At 42.8% G+C, this 23,984-nt stretch overlaps 1 protein-coding gene across 1 annotated transcript; it reads left to right on the plus strand.

Annotated features, from left to right (window-relative positions):
• Positions 1 to 14,145: 14,145 nt before the first annotated feature.
• Positions 14,146 to 21,749, plus strand: SLC30A1 (solute carrier family 30 member 1). The gene is made up of 2 exons (XM_007988520.3): positions 14,146 to 15,360; positions 17,005 to 21,749. Exons 1-2 carry the CDS (start codon positions 14,739 to 14,741, stop codon positions 17,904 to 17,906), a joined length of 1,524 nt encoding a protein of 507 aa, XP_007986711.1. The 5' UTR covers positions 14,146 to 14,738; the 3' UTR covers positions 17,907 to 21,749.
• The last annotated feature ends 2,235 nt before the right edge of the window (positions 21,750 to 23,984 follow it).

A 23,984-nucleotide genomic window follows, 5' to 3' on the forward strand; every position in this document is an offset into this window, starting at 1 on the left:
GTGGTATTTCAGGAAGACATGCCTTTCTTAAACCAGAGTCCAACAAAAGTAGTCAGTGGAATCTGACGATGGTGGGACAGTGTAGGGCAAGGAGGTAAAAGTAGAGCTGGGGAAGAGACAGAACAGGGTGGGAGCGGGAGGCAGATTGGGCATGGAGGCTCTCAAGGCTCTGGCTGGATGTGAAACTGAGTGGGAGGCAAAGAATGAAAGTGGAGCATGTTAATCTTGGAATGAGGATGAGTCATGCAGAAAATGAGACGCTTTCCCACTGATGCTCTGAATAATACCCCTTGACTGGGAAAAGAAACCAAATGAATATTGCTCTTGATGGCAGTGGAGATAGGGTACGGCATGCAAAGTGTGCAGGGGAAAATCAGGCACCTGTCCTTGCTCTTTCATTTTTCCTGGGTGACCTGAAGCAAGCCATTTAACCTCTCAAGTCACACTCCACATCCCAACAAAAGAGCAGTGAGGTTAGATTATCTCAGGGTCCCTTGAGACCTACAACATTCAACAATTCAATTAACTAAAATGGATTGTAGGGCAGACGTGGTGGCTCATGCCTGTAATCCCGACTGGGCTGACTGCTTGAGTCCAGGAGTTCAAGACCAGCCTGGGCAACACAGAGAGATCCCTCCCACCCCGTCTCTACCAAAAAAAAAAAAAAAAAAGGTATTGTGAAAGGGCAGGTAGATATCAATTTGGGGTGACTTTTCGATGGTGGCTGTAGGAAACAGCAATAGCAATTGAGACAACCTACACCATACATAAGCTATAATAAGGGGAAATAAAGTATGGCCCTTGCCCACATCTATCACGTTTGTATTTGTCAGTTACTCTATAAAGCAGTTTACATACATTATCTCACCTAATCCTTATAAAAACCCTATGAGGGGCTGGGAGTGGTGGCTCACGCCTGTAACGCCAGCACTTTGGGAGGCTGAGGTGGGTGGATCCCCTGAGGTCAGGAGTTCGAGACCAGCCTGACCAACACGGTAAAACCGCATCTCCACTAAAAAAACAAAATTAGCCAGGCGTAGTGGTGCATGCCTGTAATCCCACAGCTACTTGGGAGGCTGAGGCAGGAGAATCGCTTGAACCCGGGAGGTGGAGGTTGTAGTTAGCCAAGATTGTGCCATTGCACTGCAGTCTGGACAACAAGAGTGAAACTCCATCTCAAAAACAAAACAAACCCCTATGAGGTAGGTTCTAACATTATCACACTGCCACGAGGAAACTGAGGCAAGAGAGCATAAGTAATCTACCCAAAACATTGCCAGTAAATAGGAAAGCCAGGATTGAACTCAAATCTATCTAAATTCCAAACCCTTAACCATTGTACTGCATGCTCGCCTGTTATACTAGAGTGAGTAGAATAACTATTAATATCTTGTATTTTATCATCCAATCAAAATCCAGAAACCTCCATTAAATATCTATCTAACCTAACAGCCAACTTGAAGGAGTTCCCACTGGCCAAATCTGGGACAAATTAAGCACCAAAATTAAGTCAGTAATGAATTCTAAAGCATTGAAAAAAAATAGGCATTTATGAGTCCTTACTGATGATAGGTAAATAAGTAAATGGGGAGAAGGGAGGGCTCTTGCTTACAGCAGACTATTGAGAGTTGGCTAGGAAATGTGGAGGAACTGCTGGAGCCAAAACATCATCATTTTGGAAATCATTGTAGTAAAGATGGGATCAGGGAGGAATTATCAATAGATGCTAAATCAAAGGAGGAAATGTTAAGAACAAGCTATTTGCATGGTCTTAAAAGTATCTCCCCAAAGACTGCTTATTAGTTCAAGGGGGAAAAAATTAATCACACAGTGGAGAAACTGGGCAACACCTTGACAGGGTGATAAAAATTTACATTTACCAGTAAGGGGCAGATGAAACTTGTGTGCCTCCAGCATGATATCCTTAAAAGGACACATTGTTAATTTTTGCAATATTCTAGCCAAGAGTACCTAACAAACATCAGACAAATGCAAAATAGGAATGTTCTATTTTTTTAAAAAAAAAAAAAAAGATGAGGGGCGGGCCGGGCGTGGTGGCTCACGCCTGTAATCCCAGCACTTTGGGAGGCCGAGGCGGGCGGATCACAAGGTCAGGAGATTGAGACCATCCTGGCTAACATGGTGAAACCCTGTCTCTATTAAAAATACAAAAAGAAACTAGCTGGGCGTGGTGGTGGGTGCCTGTAGTCCCAGCTACCAGGGAGGCTGAGGCAGGAGAATAGCATGAACCCGGGGGTAAGAGCTTGCAGTGAGCCAAGATCACACCACTGCACTCCAGCCTGGGCGACAGAGCAAGACTCCATCTCAATAAATAAATAAATAAAAATATAAAAGGTGAGGGGCACTGTATTCTTAAAAAATGTCAACATCGTAAAAGACAAAGGGCCAGGCGTGGGGGCTTACACCTGTAATCCCAGCACTTTGGGAGGCTGAGGCGGGTGGATGGATCACTTGAGGCCAGGAGTTCATGACTATCCTGGACAACATGATGAAACCTCATCTCTACCAAAAATACAAAAATTAGCCAGGCGTGGTGGCGCATGCCTATAGTCCCAGCCACTCAGGAGGCTGAGGATCGCTGGAACCCAGGAGGCGGAAGTTGCAGTGAGCCAGGATTGCGCAACTGCACTCCAGCCTGAGCAACACAGCAAGACTCTGTCTCAAAAAAAAAAAAAAAAAAAAAGACAAAAAAAGGCTATGGAGATGTTCCAGATTAAAGGAGGTAAAAGGGATAAGAAGGGATAAAACTACTAAACGTAAGACTGACCCTAAACTCAGTGCTGCACAGGAGTGGGGAGAAGAGGATAATGCTATAAAATACACTGTTAGATCAACTGACAACATTGGAATATAGGCAGTACCAATGTAAAATTGTGAGGCTGATAAATGTACTGTGGTTATGTAAGAGAATATTCCTATTTTTATTTTTATTTTTTTCTCTACTCCATGTGGAACAGGGCTAACTCATAGGCAATGTGCCCAGAGTTGGCCTATTCCTATTTTTATGAAATGCACACTAAGGTATTCAGAAGTGAAGGATCATGATGTATGTAACTTACCCTCATATGGTTCAAAAGAGAGAGAGAGAGGATGCAAAAATAGCTAAAGCAAATGGGGTAAAATGCTAACAATAGGTAAAACTAGGTAAAGGGTGTATGTTTATCTTATCATTTTTTAATCCTTTTTACCTCTTCTTATCTTATCCTTTTTACCTCCTCTAATCTACGTAAAGGGATGTTTCTTGAAACTCATTCTAAGTTTGAGAATATGTCCAAATAATTTTCGGGGTTTTTCTGGTGAGTCTGATATCACATTACTGAGCGGTGGGCAGACCCTGAGTTATTTAGCATGTGTTGTTGTTGTTGAGTCAGGGTTTTGCTCTGTTGCCCAGGCTGAAGTGCAGTGGCATGATCTCAGCTCACTGCAGCCTCTGCCTCCCTGGCTCAAGCGATCCTCCCACCTCAGCCTCCCAAGTTGCTGGGACCACAGGGGTTTTACCATGTTGCCCAGGCTGGTCTCAAACTCCTGAGTTCAAGCAATATGCCCGCTTCAGCCTCTAAAAGTGCTGAAATTATGGGTGTGAGCCACTGGGCCTGGCCCAAGACCCTGCGTTCTTGACTGGAGATGGGGAAGAATGCCCTGCATTAAGCCATGAGAATAACCGTCATCCAACAGGAGAAGTTCAAAGCACAGCTGGCTTCCTGTAGTTCAGGGGTTCACCAACCAATATGAGGAGTTACCTGGGTCACCAAGAAAACAGGCTCATAAGTAAACAAATAACAGAGTAATTCCACTGTGAGAAACACCAGGAAAACCAACATCTCCATATGTGTAAGGAAAATATCTCCAGGCATGGGCCTATAGCCTAATTATTTCAACACAAGTCTACCCAGCGGAAGGATTAGCCTGTTCAAGCTCACCTTTCATTTGAGATATATATGTGAAATCTACTGGAACTAGAAGGCTCATTGGTAGATGGGAAAGGCAAGGAACAAGTTGCTGTCTTTGATACAACACGCACTAGGGCTTGAGGAAACTGTGGAATGAGTAACAAATTAGTAGACAACTTTTGACAATAAGATTATTATTGTTGCCATAGACTTGAGTCACTACCATGTGCTAGACCCTGAGGATACAGAAAGATAAAAGCAATGATCCCTGTCCTCAAGTAGCTTTGGGGAGCAGGGAGAGAGATACGCAAAAGGGATACATTACAGGGCAGCAAATGAAAAGTATACTTTATGGAATAGGACAGTCAGGAAAAGCTATTGTGGGTGTGTGGCACCAAGAGAAGTGGTAGGGGTAGGGTTTTCATTCATTCACTCATTCACTCATTCATTCATTCAAGCATTCTTTCAATAAATATTTATTCAACTTTTTTTTTTTTTTTTGAGACAGAATCTCACGCTGTCACCCAGGCTGGAGTGCAGTGTCACAATTTTGGCTCAGTGCAACCTCCACCTTCCAGGTTTAAGTGATTTTCCTGTCTCAGCCTCCCAAGTAGCTGGGATTACAGATATGCGCCACCACGCCCAGCTAATATTTGTATTTTTAGTAGAAATGAGGTTTCACCATGTTGGCCAGGCTGGTCTCGAACTGCTGACCTCATGTGATCTGCCTGCCTCAGCCTCCCAAAGTGCTGGGATTACAGGCATGAGCCACCACATCTGGCCTATTCAGCTTTTTAAACTGCACAGTACTGTGCAAACACTTAAGGAGAACGATGAGATAAAATTGCTGCGGGGAAAAGGAAGATATATGTTCAGGTTCTTTAATAAGAACAGCTAAAATTTAGCTATTAAATATTTATTAGCTATGAAACTGTATTAGTTTCCTGTGGTGGCTATAACAAATTACTCCAAAATCAACCACTTAAAACAACAGAAATTTATTGTCTCAGAATCCTGGAGGCCAGAAGTCTAAATTCAAGGTGTTGGCTGGGCCCTGCTCCCTCCAGAGGCAGAGGGAGGAATCTTTTCTTGCCTTTTCCAGCTTCCACTGGCTGGTGGCATTTTTTGGTTTGTGGCTGCCTCACTGCCATCTCTGCCCCAATCTTCACACGGTCTTCTCCTTTGTCCTTTGTAACTCTCTTATGAGGACACTTTTCACTGAATTTAGGGCCCACCTAGATCATCCAGGATGAGTGCTTCATCTCAAGTTACTTAATTACATGTGCAAAAGTCTCTTCCCAAATAAAGTAACATTCACAGATTTCAGAAATTAGGACACAGACATATCTTTTTGAAGGGTGTCATTCAACCCATTATAAGCCCTTTCCATGTGCCAGGCATTGTCCTGAGCATCTTAAATGCATCAGCTCATCGGACTCATAACAAACCAATGAGATAGGTTATGAATTTGGTCCCCATTGGGAAAATGAAGACACAGAGCCATTGGGTAACTTGGAACCATCACTAAGGATAATTGGACTTGAATGGAGAGCTTGTATTGAGGGGTCATGAGAGAGAACTTTGGATAGACAAGTTAAGGTCACATGTGGAATATTTGAAATACCTGAATAAAATATTGTACTTTATTCTTCAGGTAATGGGCAGGTACTGGGAGTTCTTGAGCAAGAGTAGCACGTGAATAATGATGCATGAGTATATTAATTGGAAAGGACTGTGTAAAAGAGATTGAAGAAGAAAGGGGGAATGGAAACCTTATTAGGAAATGCTCACACAATTGCTAAGAATGATGATGTAGGCCTGGACCAGAGAGGTCTGGCTACAGAAACAGAAAGGAATACTTAATAGCTTATCCCTCTTTTCATCCCAATGTGTGGAGCCAGACTCTTTTTTTCCATTAGACTTATCTCTTCCATCTTCCTATGTTGCATACCAGGAGGCAGCTGAGAGATAAAACAATCTCCATTTGCTCCAGTTTAGCAGGCACAGGTTTTTCCATTAAGGACTGCACTCAAAATTTGGAGACATTTGCATGGGCAGAGCCTGGAAACACAATTTCTTATTATTTTGATTGTGGTTGCTTCTAAGGTAAAGACACTTTGAGGATAATGTCTCTCTTGATAATGTCAGCTCTGACTTTATGATGGAGTAACCCTCAAAGCCAACATAAAGCATAAGTAAAGTCACTATCAAGTATTCCCCGGGAATCGGCTGTAGAGACAGCTACAATGATGTTAGATCTTTGCTCTCTTCCTCCAGAATCAGCAGACAGGCAGAAAGAAATGCCTCTATTCTCACTTCCCACCTACACTTCTTGGTGACTACTGCTGGTGCTGCTCCTGCTGCAAGCTGAATATTAAACACGCTTATTCATTTTTAGTCTTTTAGGCTACCTTTGAGGATTTGTTCGGTAACACCTGATGTGAAAGACATTTTCTGTTGAATAATGGAAGGTTTGAGTGTGAGAGACCCCCAGCGGCACTCTGGGTCCTCAGTTACTAGTCAGGCTTCAGGAGCCATTAATGCTAGTCAGAATAACAATATGTTGTCAAAAACCATAATTATTTTTCTCTAACACAGTGTAAGCAAAACCTGAAATGCTTATCTGCACCTGGAATTTGATTGGTTTTTAAAAAGTGCTTTCCCATACGAATAAGACATTTGATTTCATTTAAAAATTAAATTTAAAAAAAATTTTTTTTTGAGACAGAGTCTTGCTCTGTCGCCCAGGCTGGAGTGCAGTGGCCGGATCTCAGCTCACTGCAAGCTCCGCCTTTCGGGTTCACGCCATTCTCCTGCCTCAGCCTCCCGAGTAGCTGGGACTACAGGCGCCCGCCACCTCGCCCGGCTAGTTTTTTGTATTTTTTAGTAGAGATGGGGTTTCACCAGGTTAGACAGGATGGTCTCGATCTCCTGACCTTGTGATCTGCCCGTCTCGGCTTCCCAAAGTGCTGGGATTACAGGCTTGAGCCACCGCGCTCAGCCAAAAAATTTAACATAAAAGTTACAAAAAGCTGAGAGTGGTGGCGTGCGCCTGTAATCCCAGCTGTCAGGACGCTGAGGCAGGAGAATCGCTTAAACCCGGGAGGCAGAGGCTGCAGTGAGCCAAGATGGCACCACTGTACTCCAGCCTACATGATAGAGTGAGACTCAGTTTCAAAAAAAAAAAAAAAATTATTATAGAAGTGATGTTTGTTCATTTGAAAATAAAATTCAAAGTATGACAGATGAATACAAAATAAAAAGTAAAATAGGCCAGGTGCAGTGGTTCATGCCTGTAATCCCAGCACTTTGGGAGGCTGAGGCTGGTGGATCGCTTGAGGTCAGGAGTTCAAGACTGGCCTGGCCAACATGGTAAAAACCTGTCTCTACTCAAAACACAAAAATTAGCCAGGTGTGGTGGCACACGCCTATAATTCCAGCTACTTGGGAGGCTGAGGCAGGAGAATGGCTTGAACCTGGGAGGTGGAGGTTGCAGTGAGCTGAGATCCCACTACTGTACTCTAGGCTGGGTGATAAAGTGAGACTCTGTCTCAAAAAAAAAAAAAAGGTAAACTTAATAAATTGGTAAGTGTGAGGATACTTTTTAAAAATACTTTTTATATGAACTCCAGATAATATCCTCTCTCCAGAGTTAAAAAGTGTAGGCTTATAATGCCTGGGTACTCAAAATGTGTTCTGGGGGCCATCTACATGGGCATCGCCTAGGAGCTTGTTAGAAATGCAAGCTCAGGTCCCACTGCTGGCCTATTGAATCAGAATCTGCATTTTCATGAGTTCCCAGGTGATTTGTGTGCACATTCAAATACCAGAAGCACCGAACTCACAGACTGAGGGGACAGTATTTTTACTAACACTAGCCCTTTGAAGGATATTCAGGTTGTTAAAGAATTGAAAGTAAAAAATAGATAAAAGTGGGAGGCAGAAAAATTAACTAATTCTTCCTACAGAACTATGTGTGAATGGGACCCAATTTTGGAACACATCACTAGAGAATCCGAACTTGGAGTGACCTGTTAAAGAGGCGTCACTCACAAGTAGGCCACCTCCCCTTGGTCCTTATAGTAATTACAAATAAGAAAATCATAGAACCAGAAACTTTTAGAACTGAGATGAATGGTAGAATTTGTAGTAGTTGGTGCACATGAGGTCTCGAGCCTCTGACTGGGTTTGTTTCCCCCAAATTTGGGTATGAAATTAAAAATAAAAATGTTGGCTGGGCATGACGGCTCATGCCTGTAATCCCAGCACTTTGGGAGGCCAAGGCGGGTGGATCACCTGAGGTCGGGAGTTCAAGACCAGCCTGGCCAACATGGTGAAACCCCGTCTCTACTAAAAACATAAAAAATTAGCCTGGCGTGGTGGCAGGTGCCTGTAATCCCAGCTACTAGGGAGGCTGAGGCAGGAGAATCTCTTGAACCCAGGAGGCGAAGGTTGCAGAGAGCCGAGATCACACCATTGCACTCCAGCCTGGGCAACAGAGAGAGGCTCTGTCTCAACAACAACAAAAAAGTTGCAGGTGCAGTTAGGGCCTTGTATTCACAAGCTGTAGGGTCTTAAGCAAATTCCTTAACTTCTTGGGGTGTCAGTCCTTAATCTGTATCTAATCAGGAAGCTCAAGTAAGTGTTCTGAAAACTGTATGGGAACCTGGAATATTATCATGGCAGATTTCAAGGGTGAGTCCCAGTTTCATCCAATAATTGCATGTTGTGTGAGATAATATCACAACAGAGGGGCGGTAGTCTGCTTGAAGTAAAGAAAAAGTTAATTAACTAAAGAATGTGCCATGATGTTTTCTACACTCCAGAGGAAACAGAACCTCTGTTTCTGGTGTTCTAGTATAGATAGGAGATCATGGAGTTTCAGTAAGGACCTCTGGAATGAATGCATGAAATACGAAGTTGGTGGGAGCAGTGACTCACACTTATAATCCCAGCACTTTGGGAGGCCAAGGTGGGTGGATCTCCTGAGGTCAGAAGTTCAAGACCAGCCTGGCCAACATGGTGAAACCCCCGTGTCTACTAAAAGAAAAAGAAAGAAAGAAAAGAAATACTAAGTTGGGAAAGGTAAATTTATCAACACTCATTCATTCAACAAGTATTTACTGAGTACCCTCCATGTGCCAAGCTGACTAAGGACACAATGCTGAGCAAATGTACACACTGTCCTTGCCCTCACAGAGCTTTCAATCCAAACAAATACTTGGTTTAATGTAAAATTGCATCTTTGCTAAATGCCACAAAAGAGCCGGGCGATGAACTGAGAGAACTTGCTCTAGAACGATCTGACCTGGTCAGGGAAATCAGGGAAGACTTCCTGAGTAAGTGACCCTTGAGCTGACAGCTGAAGAACGAGCAAGAATTAATGTGGGACGAAGGGAGGAAAGAGTGTCCCGGGGTGAGAACACTGTGTACGCAGGCCTTTTGGCAGGAGGCAGTGTGTGGATTCATGGTGGTCAGAAAGGCCAGTGCCCAATTTCTCTGGTGGAGTGACATCATGAGGCTGGGGATGGCAGCCAGAGCCAGATCAGATCTGGTCCGGCCCTGTGCCCCCAAGTTTGGTTCTCCTTCTCCTAGCACTGGGAGGCCACTGCAAGGTCTCAGCCGTGATGGCTTGGGGGTGGTGGAGGATGTGTATTTTGCAAGGACTAGATCTGGATTTCAAAAAGATCACTCTGGCAGTAAAATGGAGTATAACTCAGGAACAGGAGGGCAGAGTGGCTGTTTGGAGAAAGGCAGGATACTTTTACAGTCTAGAAGAGAGCCTGGAAATGCTCCCTTCCACAGAAGTTCCAGCTCCTGCAGCCTAGTTCCGTCCTCATGCAACCTTCCTTCCGCGAGGTCTTGCCTACCAAGAGGGAAGGAGGAAGGACCTGTGCAATGAGCTTTCCCCCGAGACAGAGGAAGTGAACAAACTGGGAGTCCAGCTGGCAAATAAATCCTTTCTGAGTCCATATGAATGAGTTTGCCTGGGTGAAATAATTAAAAAGTAGTTTCTGAATTTGCAAGTTGAAAACTCAGCCCTGGATTCTTGGTGACCCCAAGTACAGGAGGCCTGAAAGGCCCTGTCTGAGAATATTCACTAGGCAGTTCCATCTCCTGTACTCACCTTTTAACTCCAGTTAAGAAGCTATCATGTACACCCCCTCACTGAAAAGATGTGGAAAATGAGGCCCAGAGAGGTTTAGCAACTTGTCCAACATCATACAGTAAGTTTTAAGGGCCATTCCCCAAACTATCATCCTGAAACTCATTAGGTGTGTGATCCTTTCAAAATGCTCTACTGGCCAGCATCTTTAGGGATGAGTAATGGAGAGAGTCATAAAAACACACTTTTAAATTAAATTTTATTTTTTTCAAATTTTCTGTACATTGTACTTTAATTATGATCTCCAGCCCCAAGAGTAGAAGGGCTAAAGAAAGAATGGGCATTCAGTCTAAAGTCTTAACACCGACTACCTGAACCTTCACCAGTTTCTGGTATTAATATTACATAGCACTACACCCAAGATATTCACATAAGCTTTTAATGAGTGTTTCTGTATAGATAGCAGTGCCTTTATTTCTAGATTGAATTTCCAGGCATGACTGGAGAACTTAGACCCAGTTTTCAGGCTCCAAGAAAAATAAGTTCCTTTTGCTGCTAGCCCTCATCTGCTATTCTTTTTTTTTTTTTTTTTTTTTGAGATGGAGTTTTGCTCTTGTCGCCCAGGCTGGAGTGCAATGGTGCTGTCTCAGCTCACTGCAACCTCTGCCTCCTTGATTCAAGCGATTCTCCTGCCTCAGCCTCCCAAGTAGCTGGTTTTACAGGCATGCACCACCATGCCTGGCTAATTTTTGTATTTTTAGTAGAAACGGGGTTTCACCATATCGGCCAGGGTGGTCTCGAACTCCTGACCTCAGATGATCCACCAGCCTAGGCCTCCCAAAGTGCTGGGATTACAGGTGTGAACCACTGTGCCCGGCCTATTCTTTAAATTAGCAAACAAATATAAAAAGGTCAGTGACTGTTCCCAGTCTCTCACTGTACAATTTCACTCTCTACACTGTTCCTGTTTCCCCTTTGCTTCTACGTGGGTTTCCTGCTCTGACCATTTCTTTCTTATGGTTTCCCTCATACCTCTGAGACTTTAGTGCTATTTTTGGGCTTTATTGCTGCATTGTCACTTGTTTATTCTTTGTTCCACTGCCTGTTCCTTTGGGAGCAGCTGAAAAATCAAACCTTGGCCCTCATGTTGTTGGTAGAGATTTAACTTCATATTTGTAATAATTATTCATGTACTTTTTGAGAGATGTCCCCACCAGTTTTAAGCTTGAACATTAGAGGTGATTTACTGTCAACCAAAGTCGAATATAACATGGTTTTCACATGGTTTTGTTATTTTATCTTTCCAAGTAAGGTACAGCTTTATATACTCATGATTTTTGATAACCAAAATTCAGAAGTATGTTTGTGTTTAGCAGTTTTTACAAGAATTCTACAAGATCTTTTTAAACTTTCATTAAAAGCAAGGAGAGGTCCAGAAGACTTTGAGATTGCAGTTTGTCTGAAGCACTTGACTTTCATTCAAATTGGCAGTCTCTTTTCCAAAAAGAGCATTATTCTCTCATCTTTAAAGTATGCTGGGTTTAGTCAGTTTGGATACTAAGCAAGTTATCAGAAGATTTCTCAAACATTAAGAAGAGAAAGCCAAGCCATCTTACTCAATCCAGGGCCACAGCCTCCAGGGGTGTTGGTGAATAACAGTGTGGTGTCCCTTCATTTTAATCTATTCCTGCCTGTGTTGACACTCTACTAGGACAACCAGATGAAAAGGGAAAAAACTCGAGTTGAGGTACCAAAGTCTTTTGCCTATACAATGCTAGAGGGAAACAAAGTTTGACTGAAGTGTTCTGCTGTGTGGTAAATGTTACTCTCTCCAGAGAACGTGATTATAACTTCTCTACAACCTGGAAAAGGTACTCCCTGCCCCCTCTGCCCCACCCCAGCCACCCACCGGGAGGGAATAAAGCACATTGTCTGGGAAATGGCTGAAATGCAGGCACAAAGTAGGTTTTCAGAAGTGGCTATGAGATGAGCCTATTTTTATATGGGTCTAAAAATCTCCCAATTTAGTCTGTTTAGTTATTGAAGGATTGCTATTGCGTTTGCAAAGCAAACTTTTACATCTTGCAAATCCCTGACTTTTACATCTTCTTACGGGTTCTTCTATGGGTATCAAATCCTCACATTTGGAGGAATATATTTCTTAAAAAAAGCGGGGCACAGCAGCCCTCAGTAGAAAGCAAAATGGTCTTCCAACTGCCTCTAGGCCATTTCCATGAGGATATCTTGACCCATAAGTGGCTCCCCAATTTCTATATATGAGGGGCTAGTTGATAGGATGTTTGAAGCTGTGTTTACATATGTTCAGAAAAATGTCACGTGCCCATATCAAGGGAGAGGAAGTTATGGAAGTCCTAAACCCATTAATCCACCCTTTAGCACTGCCCAAACCCAGACTTCACTTCAAATTAAGCACATTAAAAATGGAGTTCATATTTTCTCCTAAAAATCAGCTTCTTGGCCTCCCTTCCCAACTTCCTCACCTCTTTAAGGTAGTATTTTCCCTGTCAGGTTAGAAACATTGTAACTATCTTTGTTCTCCTACCTAGCTTTCTCCTTCCCAATACCCAATTAATAATCAAATTCTATCATTTTTTTCTTTATAATGTCTTGGAAATTTCCCTCCATTCTTTATATTCCAGCAAAACAGAAACAGAAGGTGAGGATCCAGCTCTCCAGTCTGGATGGGGAGACTTGAAACATACCACATACAAGTGAAAAAAATTTTATAGGAATTACAAGAATACCAAAACAATACAAAATAACAGCTCCAAACAAGCCTTGTATACACATCTCCAGGCAATGGCTGGCACTGTATTTGTCCAGTAGCAATCTAGGGCAGTGTGGGGGGGGGGGGGTCCTTCTGCTGCCCAGGGGCTGTGGTGAGGCCTTTCGGGTCCAGCTTAAGCCATTCTGATTCCAGCCACCACCCCACCTTAGATGGGGAAGCTGTTCCTTTCCAGATCAATTCATCTCCATCCACAACACAGTGCTTATGTATTCAGTCTAAAACAGCACAATTTATCAAGAGTATTCCATCGTAATTTTAAAATGTCATGTTTATATTTTACCTCCACCTGGACAGAAGCTCGTTCTTTTGTATTCTTACTGCCCCTCCCCCTCCCCATAGCAACCAGCACAAGATTCCGCCGTGTGTAGTCTATAAATAAATGTTAAATCATAGAGCCTTAGAATTTTGGAGTCAGACGGGGATCTTCAGAGTTGTATTTGTCCAATCCTTTATAGATGGGGAAACAGGTCTAGAGAGATTAGGTGACTTGCTCAAAGCCACACAGCTGGCTATTGACAGGGCAAGGAGCAGAGCCCAGGTTTCTCCTGCCTGAAGTCTGTACCCTAAACTGTCCTTAGATAATCAATCAGTGACAGAGACACCTGAGTTCACACAAGGTCTCCAGCGGTTGATGACGATAGAAGAAACTGGCTTTCCCGAAACATGTACAAAGATTCGGTCCACGCCCCTAACAGACCTTCGGGAGGACTAACTCCTCAGCTCGGCGTCCAGCAGAGTCCCAAGTTACGGCCGCACTCGTTTATGCGTCTGTCGGCCTCCTCCGACAGGACCGAGTACTCAAGGGCCCCGCGCGCAGGGGCTCCCCTCCGGCCCCTCCCCCGCCGCCGAACTGTCACACAGCAGCCGCGCGGCCCGCCCCCACGTGGACTCGGCTCGGAGGATCAAAGTCTGTTTGCAGCCCGGCCCCCGCAGGTGTGCTGGGAGCTGCAATGGTCCGCAGCGCAGAAGCCAGGACTCCGCCACACCCGAGGGGACCCGGCCCGCCCCTCCCCCTCCCGCTGCACGCGGCCCGCGCCCCCAATTCGCCCGCCGCTGCACCCGGCCACGGCCCCCCGGCCCACGCCCGGCTCCGGGAGGAAAAGGCCCCGCCCCCATCTGTTGGAGCCGCGACCCCGCCCCCTTCCCGCCCCTCCGAGGCTACATCCATTAGTGAGCGTGGCTGGGCGGGACGCCGAGGCTGTCGTGAGGGGGCCCTGACCAATGGGGAAGCGTGCCGGGCCTGGTGGGCGGGGCGTCAAGGCCTTGTCACGCTCGGGTCCGTGTGAAAACGGGGGTTCCGAGTGCAAAGCAAAGTTTTTTTGTAAACCGTCTGCAAAGGCGGGGGGGCGAAGAAGGCGCCCGAGACCGGGCCGAGTGCAGCTGCCGTGGCCGCCGCCTCCTCTCTAGCTCCTTAGCCATCCGCTCCTCAGTCCAGCCGCCGCGGAGGAGACCAGCAAGCAGAGCCCTCAGATGCTCGGAGCTTTCTCGGCGCGAAGCTGCCCGTTGCCCTCGCCTGCCGCCCTCGCCCGCCGCCCTCGCCCGCCGCCCTCCTGCTCCTGCTCCGGCTCCGACTCTTGGTACCCCGCTCCGGGAGCCCAGCTCCCCGCCACCGCCGCCGCCTGGGTGTGGGGGCTGCTGGGGCTGAGCCGGGCCTCGGCGCCAGCTCTGAGGACGGACGCCTGAGGAGCTGCGCGGCGCGGCGCCGCCGGCTGGCGGAGGACGCCCACAGGCGCGGGGCTCGGCGGCTTGACCCGGGCTTGTCCCCGTGCGGCCGCGGGGGCCCCTCAGCGGTTTCCCGAACGGCCCGACTCGGGCGCTCCTCGGTGTCGCGGTCGCCTACCCTCCGCCCCCTGCCAACGCCGCCGCCACACCAGTCTCCGGGCCGGGCTCGGCGGGCCCCGCAGCCGCAGCCATGGGGTGCTGGGGTCGGAACCGGGGCCGGCTGCTGTGCATGCTGGCGCTGACCTTCATGTTCATGGTGCTGGAGGTGGTGGTGAGCCGGGTGACCTCGTCGCTGGCGATGCTCTCCGACTCCTTCCACATGCTGTCGGACGTGCTGGCGCTGGTGGTGGCGCTGGTGGCCGAGCGCTTCGCCCGGCGGACCCACGCCACCCAGAAGAACACGTTCGGCTGGATCCGAGCCGAGGTGATGGGGGCTCTGGTGAACGCCATCTTCCTGACCGGCCTCTGCTTCGCCATCCTGCTGGAGGCCATCGAGCGCTTCGTCGAGCCGCACGAGATGCAGCAGCCGCTGGTGGTCCTTGGGGTCGGCGTGGCCGGGCTGCTGGTCAACGTGCTGGGGCTCTGCCTCTTCCACCATCACAGCGGCTTCAGCCAGGACTCCGGCCACGGCCACTCGCACGGGAGTCACGGCCACGGCCACGGCCTCCCCAAGGGGCCCCGCGTTAAGAGCAGCCGCCCCGGGAGCAGCGACATCAACGTGTCCCCGGGCGAGCAGGGTCCCGACCAGGAGGAGACCAACACCCTGGTGGCCAATACCAGCAACTCCAACGGGCTGAAACTGGACCCCGCAGGTGAGCCGGGAAAGTCGCTGCCTCAGGTGGTTGGGTTTGGGGAGCCCAGAGCCTCGCCTGGGCTTCGGCGGGGTGGCCCGCACGCCCCCTGCTGCCTGAGCGGGCCTGCGCCGCGCCGCCCCTGCCTGCTCCCTCCCCGTCCTGCACACGCCCCGCTGCTTCAGGAAATCAGAACCCCCTCAGCCGGGTGCAAGGAGCCGGGGACGCGTCTGGCATATTTGTAGGTGGGGCCTGTGGGTCAGACCCTAAGGAAAAGGGTCAGGAGGTGACCATCATCCCGCTGCAGTCCACACCTGCACTTGGCTGTCTTTACAGACTGCAGCAACTTTGCTGGAGACTTGTCTGGTTATGGTTATAACAGCATCAGAAATGCTTCCCAGTTCAATTCCTTGGCCCTCTTGGGAAACGGAAAGAATCCCCAATTCGTCCCCGGTTGTTGGGTGCTGGAAACCTTGCTCTGCCAGAGTAGTTGTTATGCCCATTGAGCTCCGTTTCATAATATGCGTTAGAGTATGTAAACCCTGGTTAAAGGTTTCTTTTATGAACAGCAGTGTATGCTTCAGCTAATTGATCCCTAATCTTGGAAATCATAGATTTAGGACTTGTCTGGGCATGTTTAACATTTTGTTAGGACTTTTCATAATCGTACTGAACTAAACGTGATGGTAATTTATTCATCTTATATTTTGAGTGGATGCTTTTTATATTTAACATTAAGTGCTTTTGAAGGAAATTTGGAAAATAAATGTGGAAAGAAAGGAGATGGAAGTGACTCAACCAATGTCCTACTACCCAGGCTCAATGGTGCTTAACAATTTGGTCTTATTTCCTTCACTTACGTTTATTTACCTTGTATCATTATAAATATTGCTACATAATTTTCCTTTCCGAGTGCAGAATATCAAGTTAGTGAAATTAAGTTGTACATTGGACAGATTTAATAAGTAATTGTTTTTCCTCTCACTCCACTCGGCAAGGTGTTATTCCAAAGAAAATTAAGTTTCTCTGGTGTGTAATTTCTTGAAAAGATCAATACTTTTGATTTAAAAGTAGGGGAGATAGTCATTTAGTTTCAATTTTTCTAATAATCTCTGTGATTATTGATTTATATTGTTGATTTGTCAGTTTTTAAACCCCCTCTACCAAGAAACTTTTGTATTCATAATAAAAGTTTAAAAGTTAAAATTGGTTTTATTCTCAAGCAATTGGCCTCAGTGACAAAGAGTGACTAGAGAGTGCCCAAGTGTCAAATCAGGTATTTTGTATTAGTAGACTTATTCCTAGCTGCGTTTAATTTTGGTGTTAGCCCTCAATTTTAGGTTTTCCTTTGTATATGCCATAAAGTATAGCAGAATGTTTGCAAGACTCCACCCCCACAGAAAAGATACTCTTTGAGAGAGGAGGAGGCAGGAGAGTGATTAGGAGGGAGAAGAATCCGTATCACAATTACTTAATTTAGCCCTGGCCATTGTGTCCTGGCTCGTTCCCAGAATGTCAATTTATTTTAAATTGCTCTGGGCACATTTTTTTAATTGTACTTTGTGAAAAAATTTTCACCTTCATCACCACTTAAAAAGAATTAGACGAGGATGTTTATATAAACACTTTAAATGTATTTGCTATAAAATTTTTATTTCTTTGTAGACCCAGAAAAACCCAGAAGTGGTGATACAGTGGAAGTACAAGTGAATGGAAATCTTATCAGAGAGCCTGACCATGTGGAACTGGAAGAAGATAGGGCTGGACAACTTAACATGCGTGGAGTTTTTCTGCATGTCCTTGGAGATGCCTTGGGTTCAGTGATTGTAGTAGTAAATGCTTTAGTCTTTTACTTTTCTTGGAAAGGTTGTTCTGAAGGGGATTTTTGTGTGAACCCATGTTTCCCTGACCCCTGCAAAGCATTTGTAGAAATAATTAATAGTACTCATGCATCAGTTTATGAGGCTGGTCCTTGCTGGGTGCTATATTTAGATCCAACTCTTTGTGTTGTAATGGTTTGTATACTTCTTTACACAACCTATCCATTACTTAAGGAATCTGCTCTTATTCTTCTACAAACTGTTCCTAAACAAATTGATATCAGAAATTTGATAAAAGAACTTCGAAATGTTGAAGGAGTTGAGGAAGTTCATGAATTGCATGTTTGGCAGCTTGCTGGAAGCAGAATCATTGCCACTGCTCACATAAAATGTGAAGATCCAACATCATACATGGAGGTGGCTAAAACCATTAAAGACGTTTTTCATAATCACGGAATTCATGCTACTACCATTCAGCCTGAATTTGCTAGTGTAGGCTCTAAATCAAGTGTAGTCCCGTGTGAACTTGCCTGCAGAACTCAGTGTGCTTTGAAGCAATGTTGTGGGACACTACCACAAGCCCATTCTGGAAAGGATGCAGAAAAGACCCCAACAGTTAGCATTTCTTGTTTAGAACTTAGTAACAATCTAGAGAAGAAACCCAGGAGGACTAAAGCCGAAAACATCCCTGCTGTTGTGATAGAGATTAAAAACATGCCAAACAAACAACCTGAATCATCTTTGTGAGTCTTGAAAAAGATGTGATATTTGACTTTTGCTTTAAACTGCAAGAGGAAAAAGACTCCATTGAAATTCTAAGTTTGCCAAGTAGTGTAATTGAAGTCCTTGTCTGGTCACACAGTTTAATTCTATTTTTGTAAGAACATAATGGGACTGCATAACAGAGTTCTATATTACAACTTTGTGATTATTAGTACAGAGTACAGCTATGCTGTGACTGTTTTGGAAAGCCAGTTTTAACACTATGTTACATTTTTGTTTAAAGTAAGTTAAACCTTATATAACATAATGGCATTTGATTTCTGGATTTTTCCCATGATAAAAATTAGGGGGATAAATAAAATTGTTACTGGAATTTCTCTGCTTTTCTTTTCCCCCAGTGTTACACTTTCTTAGAATTATAACTGATAGAACTTTAAAATCATCAACAGTTTGTTTCCTTTGACATTTTAGGTAATATTGCCCTTTGAGATCATTACATAGCATAATGGCAGCATATTTTAAGAGTGACTCATGGCTATTAGTAGGAAATAAGATCAGTTACTATCCTGTATTCTGTATTGCTGACTATTAAACAGTAAGATAATTAACAAATTGAACTACAGTTTACACACAGTAGGGCAAACGGGGTAGTAAGAGCAGGGAAGAAAGTTTACCAAACTAAATATTTAGATTATTGTATGATAATATTGAGACTACATTTTTAAATTATTTTGAGAATTTCAACTTTTTATTCTACCAAAGTTAATCTGAAACTTGGACATGTTCACCAGCATTACTTTCTTTGAAAGATTGGTATAAAAACATTGAGCTGCAAGTTTACTCACAAAATATATAAGTATTTTTAAGGATGTTGACACCTAATAATTACATGCTAAATGCAAACTATTAATGTAATCTTTTAAACGGGGTGTTTGAAAAGAAATTTTCAAAGTCATCTCATGATAACCAATCATGAATGGATTTAAATGGAGCTTTTTGAGCACAACCAGCAATGCTTGTGCTTTCTAAGAGCCACTGAATTGAGAGAAAAGAAAACCAGAAGGTTAATGCAGTTTGGATATTAAATTCTTAGAGAGCAAAATTAATAATTAAAGCAAAATTAATTAAGATTTTGTAAGTCATCCTGTCTTCACATACTCAGATCTTCCAGTAGTGGCTTATTTTGCAAGATGCCACAATATCTACACAGAAAATTGTTTGTGGCTATTTCATTATTGCTATAGATTTCAAATCCAACACAAATATTATTTAAGTGTGTTTAAGTTATATTTTTCTTGATAGAGGGTATACTTTGTGACAAAATTAGATTTTTGTCCTTGAAAGGATGAATATTAGTATCAGTTATGTATAGCTCTATTTTTCTAGAAACAAGGTATTCTGACTACTTAACTTTTATAGCTGACTACTTTTGGGATGGCTATGTTTTGGGATTTAAAATAGTTCATTGTTTAATGGGTTGTAAGAGGGAAAAGTGTTAGGATTTGACAGTTAACTTTTTAAAGGGATGATCTTTTGTGGTGTGTGTTTTTCGTAGTATAAGCCTATTGCTGGCAATGGGCCTATTTAAGAACAGCTGATTTTTTCCAGTGAAAATATGGTAATTTTAGGAACACAGTTTGTAAGTTCACATTTACTATAATGGGCCAAAACCATAAACTGCCAGTTTGCAATACATCTTGATCTTTTAATATTCTTATCTGATATTGTGTAATTCAATTCCTAAACTGATAGTTACCATGAATTTTGCGAAAAGGCTTGGGAGGGTTTTTTTTAAACATGAAATTGAGGGATCTCATCTGGGCGAACGAGAAGAGAAAGCTGTGAATTGTACTGTATCATGTACATTCCTGATTTAATATTTTACAGAACATTTTATTCAGATATCAATTTGTTATATAAACATTTCAGCAATGATACAAAGATAACTGATAAAATATATTACATTCAATGAGGTTTTCTTTTACAAATGCTCTACTCGAGGTCTGTGTCTTAAAGATGGTATAACACCTAAGTGTAAGACATCAACTGAGTGAGGATTTTAAAAAATGGTATATAAGCATGGGACAAGGGCTATGTTTGTTTTTCAAAAGTGCTTTGAAGATAACAGCCTTTAGGTTTTAGTTATTTCACTTTTCATAATTTTTAAGTAGCTTATATATAACAGTGGTACCATAGGATTTTCTTTTTTCAAATGACTGTCAGCAAAAACAGTGGGCACTGACTCAACCTTCTGAGTTTTAGCGGAGAATTATTTATTTCTTTACAATGCACTTTCTAACCCATTTTAGCTATATTAGCATTATCTTTAAAAAAAAAAAAAGACATGCTTTTGTATTTAAATATTGTAGGATTTAAGTGTCTTTCTCAAAATAGCTTATTCCTTTCTGAAAGAAAATGAGGGAAGTACTCTGAATTATTAGGAGACTTAAACCCAATATTTAAATATGCTATTTTATAACACTGCATCAGTTTTAGGAGTTGCATCTCTCCTGCTGGCTCTTTTATATTTGAGCAAGATCAGTATAGAATATGTGTTTAGAAACTTGTCTGTTGTCTCAGTTTAGTGAAAAGGAGGTGCTGCATGTGCCTGAATTAAAACCAAGAAATTTTTCCAAGCCAAATGCAGCCTTAGTGATGAGAGATTTAATTCTCCATTGTCACCTTTTAGCTTTTATGATTGCTTAGTTTTTTCTGAAGGATGTCTGCATTGTAAAACTGTGGACTAGAACCTAAAAAACAGAATCCTCAAAAACTTTGCTATATGTGTTTTAACATTTTAGAGAACAGTATGTTGAATAACTAAGGTATGTAACTTGAATAGGAAAAATGTCCATCAAATGCACCTTGGAAAATCACAGTAGGTAGAAGGCTATGTTAACCGTTCGTGTCTTATTAACATCCTTAAGTTAACTTTGAATTTTTGACAGTTTTGAGGGAAAAGACCTATGGAACCTAATGTGAAGTATTTCGTATGTTAACTGGTGTTGAAGATTTTTACTGTGTATAAGCAGATATAATTTGAATGATAAAAATGTCATTAACCTGCTGTCTTAAGATGTTCACACAAATATGGAGAATAATTCTACAATATAAAAATATTTATTTTAATACTGAGTTTCAGTTAAGTCATAAACAGTGTTAAAACTCTTGGGAAGGTGTAGGGGTTTTTTGTTTGTCATTTTTAAAATTGAAACTGTGTCATACAGTATTTCATGTCTCTGCAATTGGGATTATAATAGCACTATTTTGATGTAGCTCTACCGATACTATGTGGTAATGCTATTTTGTTTTACTAACAAGCTCTGGAATATTTAGCAGTCATTTTCACTGGCACAAGAGCCTTTTGTATGTTATTCAATTTAAACTTTTAAACCAAAAATTATATGGTCCAGTGTCTTTGGCAAAAAGATGCTGGAGGGAATGTAACATACAATTAATATGTGGTTATATATATATATATATATATATAAAAAGACACAAATTGCCATGTTATGGTTCTGCCTTGAAACAGCACAATGAAGTGTATCAGTATGTTCTGTGATTATGAAACTTCCATGTTGTGTTGTTTTGTGTCTGCTGTTGCCTCTCCTTTGGGCCAGATGTGGCGCAGTTAAATGCAGTTATCATCTCATTAAATACAGATGCAGATAAAATATCTTTAGTGCTGCAACATTTTACCTTTTTGTATGTTTTAATGACTGTGTGTTATTTTCCAAAGCTGTTCCTACCTCACCATGAGGCTTTATGGATTGTTATGTATTATAAATGTTCTATATGAGACAGACTACTGTGTTTCTTCTCATTTATTAAAAGTTAAGTAGAAAAATAAACTAATTTTAATATCTACTTCATTCGTGCATATGGCCTCCCCTCCTATACTAGGCTTAGTTACGTAGAGAGTTGGATTTCAGAAAATTGAAAGAGAAATTTCAGTTTAACACAAATGTTGCAAGTGTACAGAGTGACTAGGTTACAAGATGGGTGTGGAAGAAAATGTAAGCAAAAATTGTAATTAAAAATTGAAAGGGTAACACTGCAAAGGTTCACTAATATGAAATACTCAGTGACTTTGAATTTTATTATAAGCATTAAGCTTATAGATTATATAGTTATGGTTAACTTGCTTTTGGTGCTTGCTATTTTTTATTTATAGGCATAGTTATTAATAAGGTTTATTAAATATTTTACACCTGTAAATCATCTAAAATTCTTAACCCTATAGTATATTATTGTGGTTCTATGAGCGTCAGGACTATCACAAATGTAGACTCATTAAAAAAATTCATTAAAGAACTTGTATTTTGGACTGTGAGACAACAGTTGAAAAAATGAATTGACAATAAATGGCAGTAGATAAAGGAATTGATCTATATACAGTAGATATTCCAAAGAGGAGGTAAAAAACATTTGGAAAGGATTATGTAGGTTAAAATGGAAAGGAGTAGGGTTTGAAAGGCGAGGAAGCAGGAATGGTGGTATAAAGAGTTGGGGGCCTGGACAGGGTGGCTCATGCCTGTAATCCCAACACTTTGGGAGGCTGATGTGGGTCAGATCCACTTGAGCTCAGGAGCTCAAGACCAGCCTGGGCAACATGGTAAAACCAGGTCTCTACGAAATAATAATAATAATAATACAAAAATTAGCCAGGGCTGGGCATTGTGGCTTACGCCTGTAATCCCAGCACTTTGGGAGGCCGAGGCAGGTGGATAACCTGAGGCCAGGAGTTTGAGACCAGCCTGGCCAACATGTGGAAACCCCATCTCTACTAAAAATACAAAAATTAGCCAGATGTGGTGATGCACACCTGTAGTCCCAGCTACTCAGGAGGCTGAGGTGGGAGGATCACTAGAGCTGGGGAGATGGAGTTTGCAGTGAGCCGAGATAGCGCCACTGCACTCCAGCCTGGGTAACAGCTCAACCCAGTCTCAAAAAAAAAAAAAGTTAAGGGGTTGAGATATATAAAGAGATTATAAAGGTTAAAAGTGTCATGACAACCACTTTAAATGTGGTTTCATAGGAAAGGAGGAGACTACCAATTTCACTATCAATCATTTTTTAGTAGATAAGTGAGAAAGTGGGAAAGGTACTCTACATATTTGGAATGACATGTGTAGGCAAAGTGAGACAGGAAGACAAATCAGTTTACCACATAATTCAATGCTAAAAGCCAAATACACATGTCCACATGTACATATACTACATTTCAATTGATTCCACACACACATTCTTATACTTTAACATTTCTGAAATCAGAATGCATAGTATAATCAGTGTTATCTTACGATTGCTGTTGGCCAAACTTTTTTCTTATCTCAATGTGTCTATTGTTCAGAGTTCAGAAAAGAATTATCTTCCCAGGCAATATGGTCTTTCAAAAGACTATATGACAATATTCCCTGAAATTTCATGTACTGTGCATTGCACATTTAGATGAAAGCTGTTCCTTGAATTGGATAAAAATAATGAAAAAAGAAAGTCAAGTAACATTGCTTTTAAATAATTTCATAGACATTTCTGAGCCTTCAGAATTGACCATCATTTCCCCCCCGATTATTCAATTTTTTTTGTTGTTATTAGTTTTGCTCTGTCGACCTGCTGGAGTGCAGTGGCGCCATCTCAGCTCACTGCAACCTCCACCTCCTGGGTTCAAGGGATTCTCCTGCCTCAGCCTCTCAGGTAGCTGGACTACGCCCAGCTAATTTTTTCTATTTTTAGTAGAGACAGGGTTTCAGCATGTTGCCCAGGCTGGTCTCGAACTCCTGAGCTCAGATGATCCGCCCCCTACAGCCTCCCAAAGTGCTAGGATTTCAGGCGTGAGCCACCACACCCAGCTCAGCCTTTTTTCTTTTAAAGCAAGTAATTTGTGGCACTTTGTTCTTATTTTAAAACCAGTTTCACTTCTGGATTATAAACTGTATTCGGTCAAGACTATGTCTTTTCTATATTTATTTCCTAAGGTTATAGCACAGGGACCAGCACACTGTAGGTATTCAAAGGTGTTTGGAATATTGAGGAATGGCGGAAATGGAAAAATATATACAGTAGTTACACTATTAATAGATGAGATACACTGAGCACTAA

This window comes from Chlorocebus sabaeus, chromosome 25 (genome assembly GCF_047675955.1).
Source record: "Chlorocebus sabaeus isolate Y175 chromosome 25, mChlSab1.0.hap1, whole genome shotgun sequence".
NCBI classification, from domain to species: Eukaryota; Metazoa; Chordata; class Mammalia; order Primates; family Cercopithecidae; genus Chlorocebus; species Chlorocebus sabaeus.

What these genes read in the sequence shown, in the direction of transcription:
- SLC30A1 (XM_007988520.3), top strand. Translation starts at nt 14,739, where the DNA reads ATGGGGTGCTGGGGTCGGAACCGGGGCCGGCTGCTGTGCATGCTGGCG. An exon ending in GCTGAAACTGGACCCCGCAG is followed by an intron (nt 15,361 to 17,004) that starts GTGAGCCGGGAA and finishes ATTTCTTTGTAG; the next exon opens with ACCCAGAAAAACCCAGAAGT.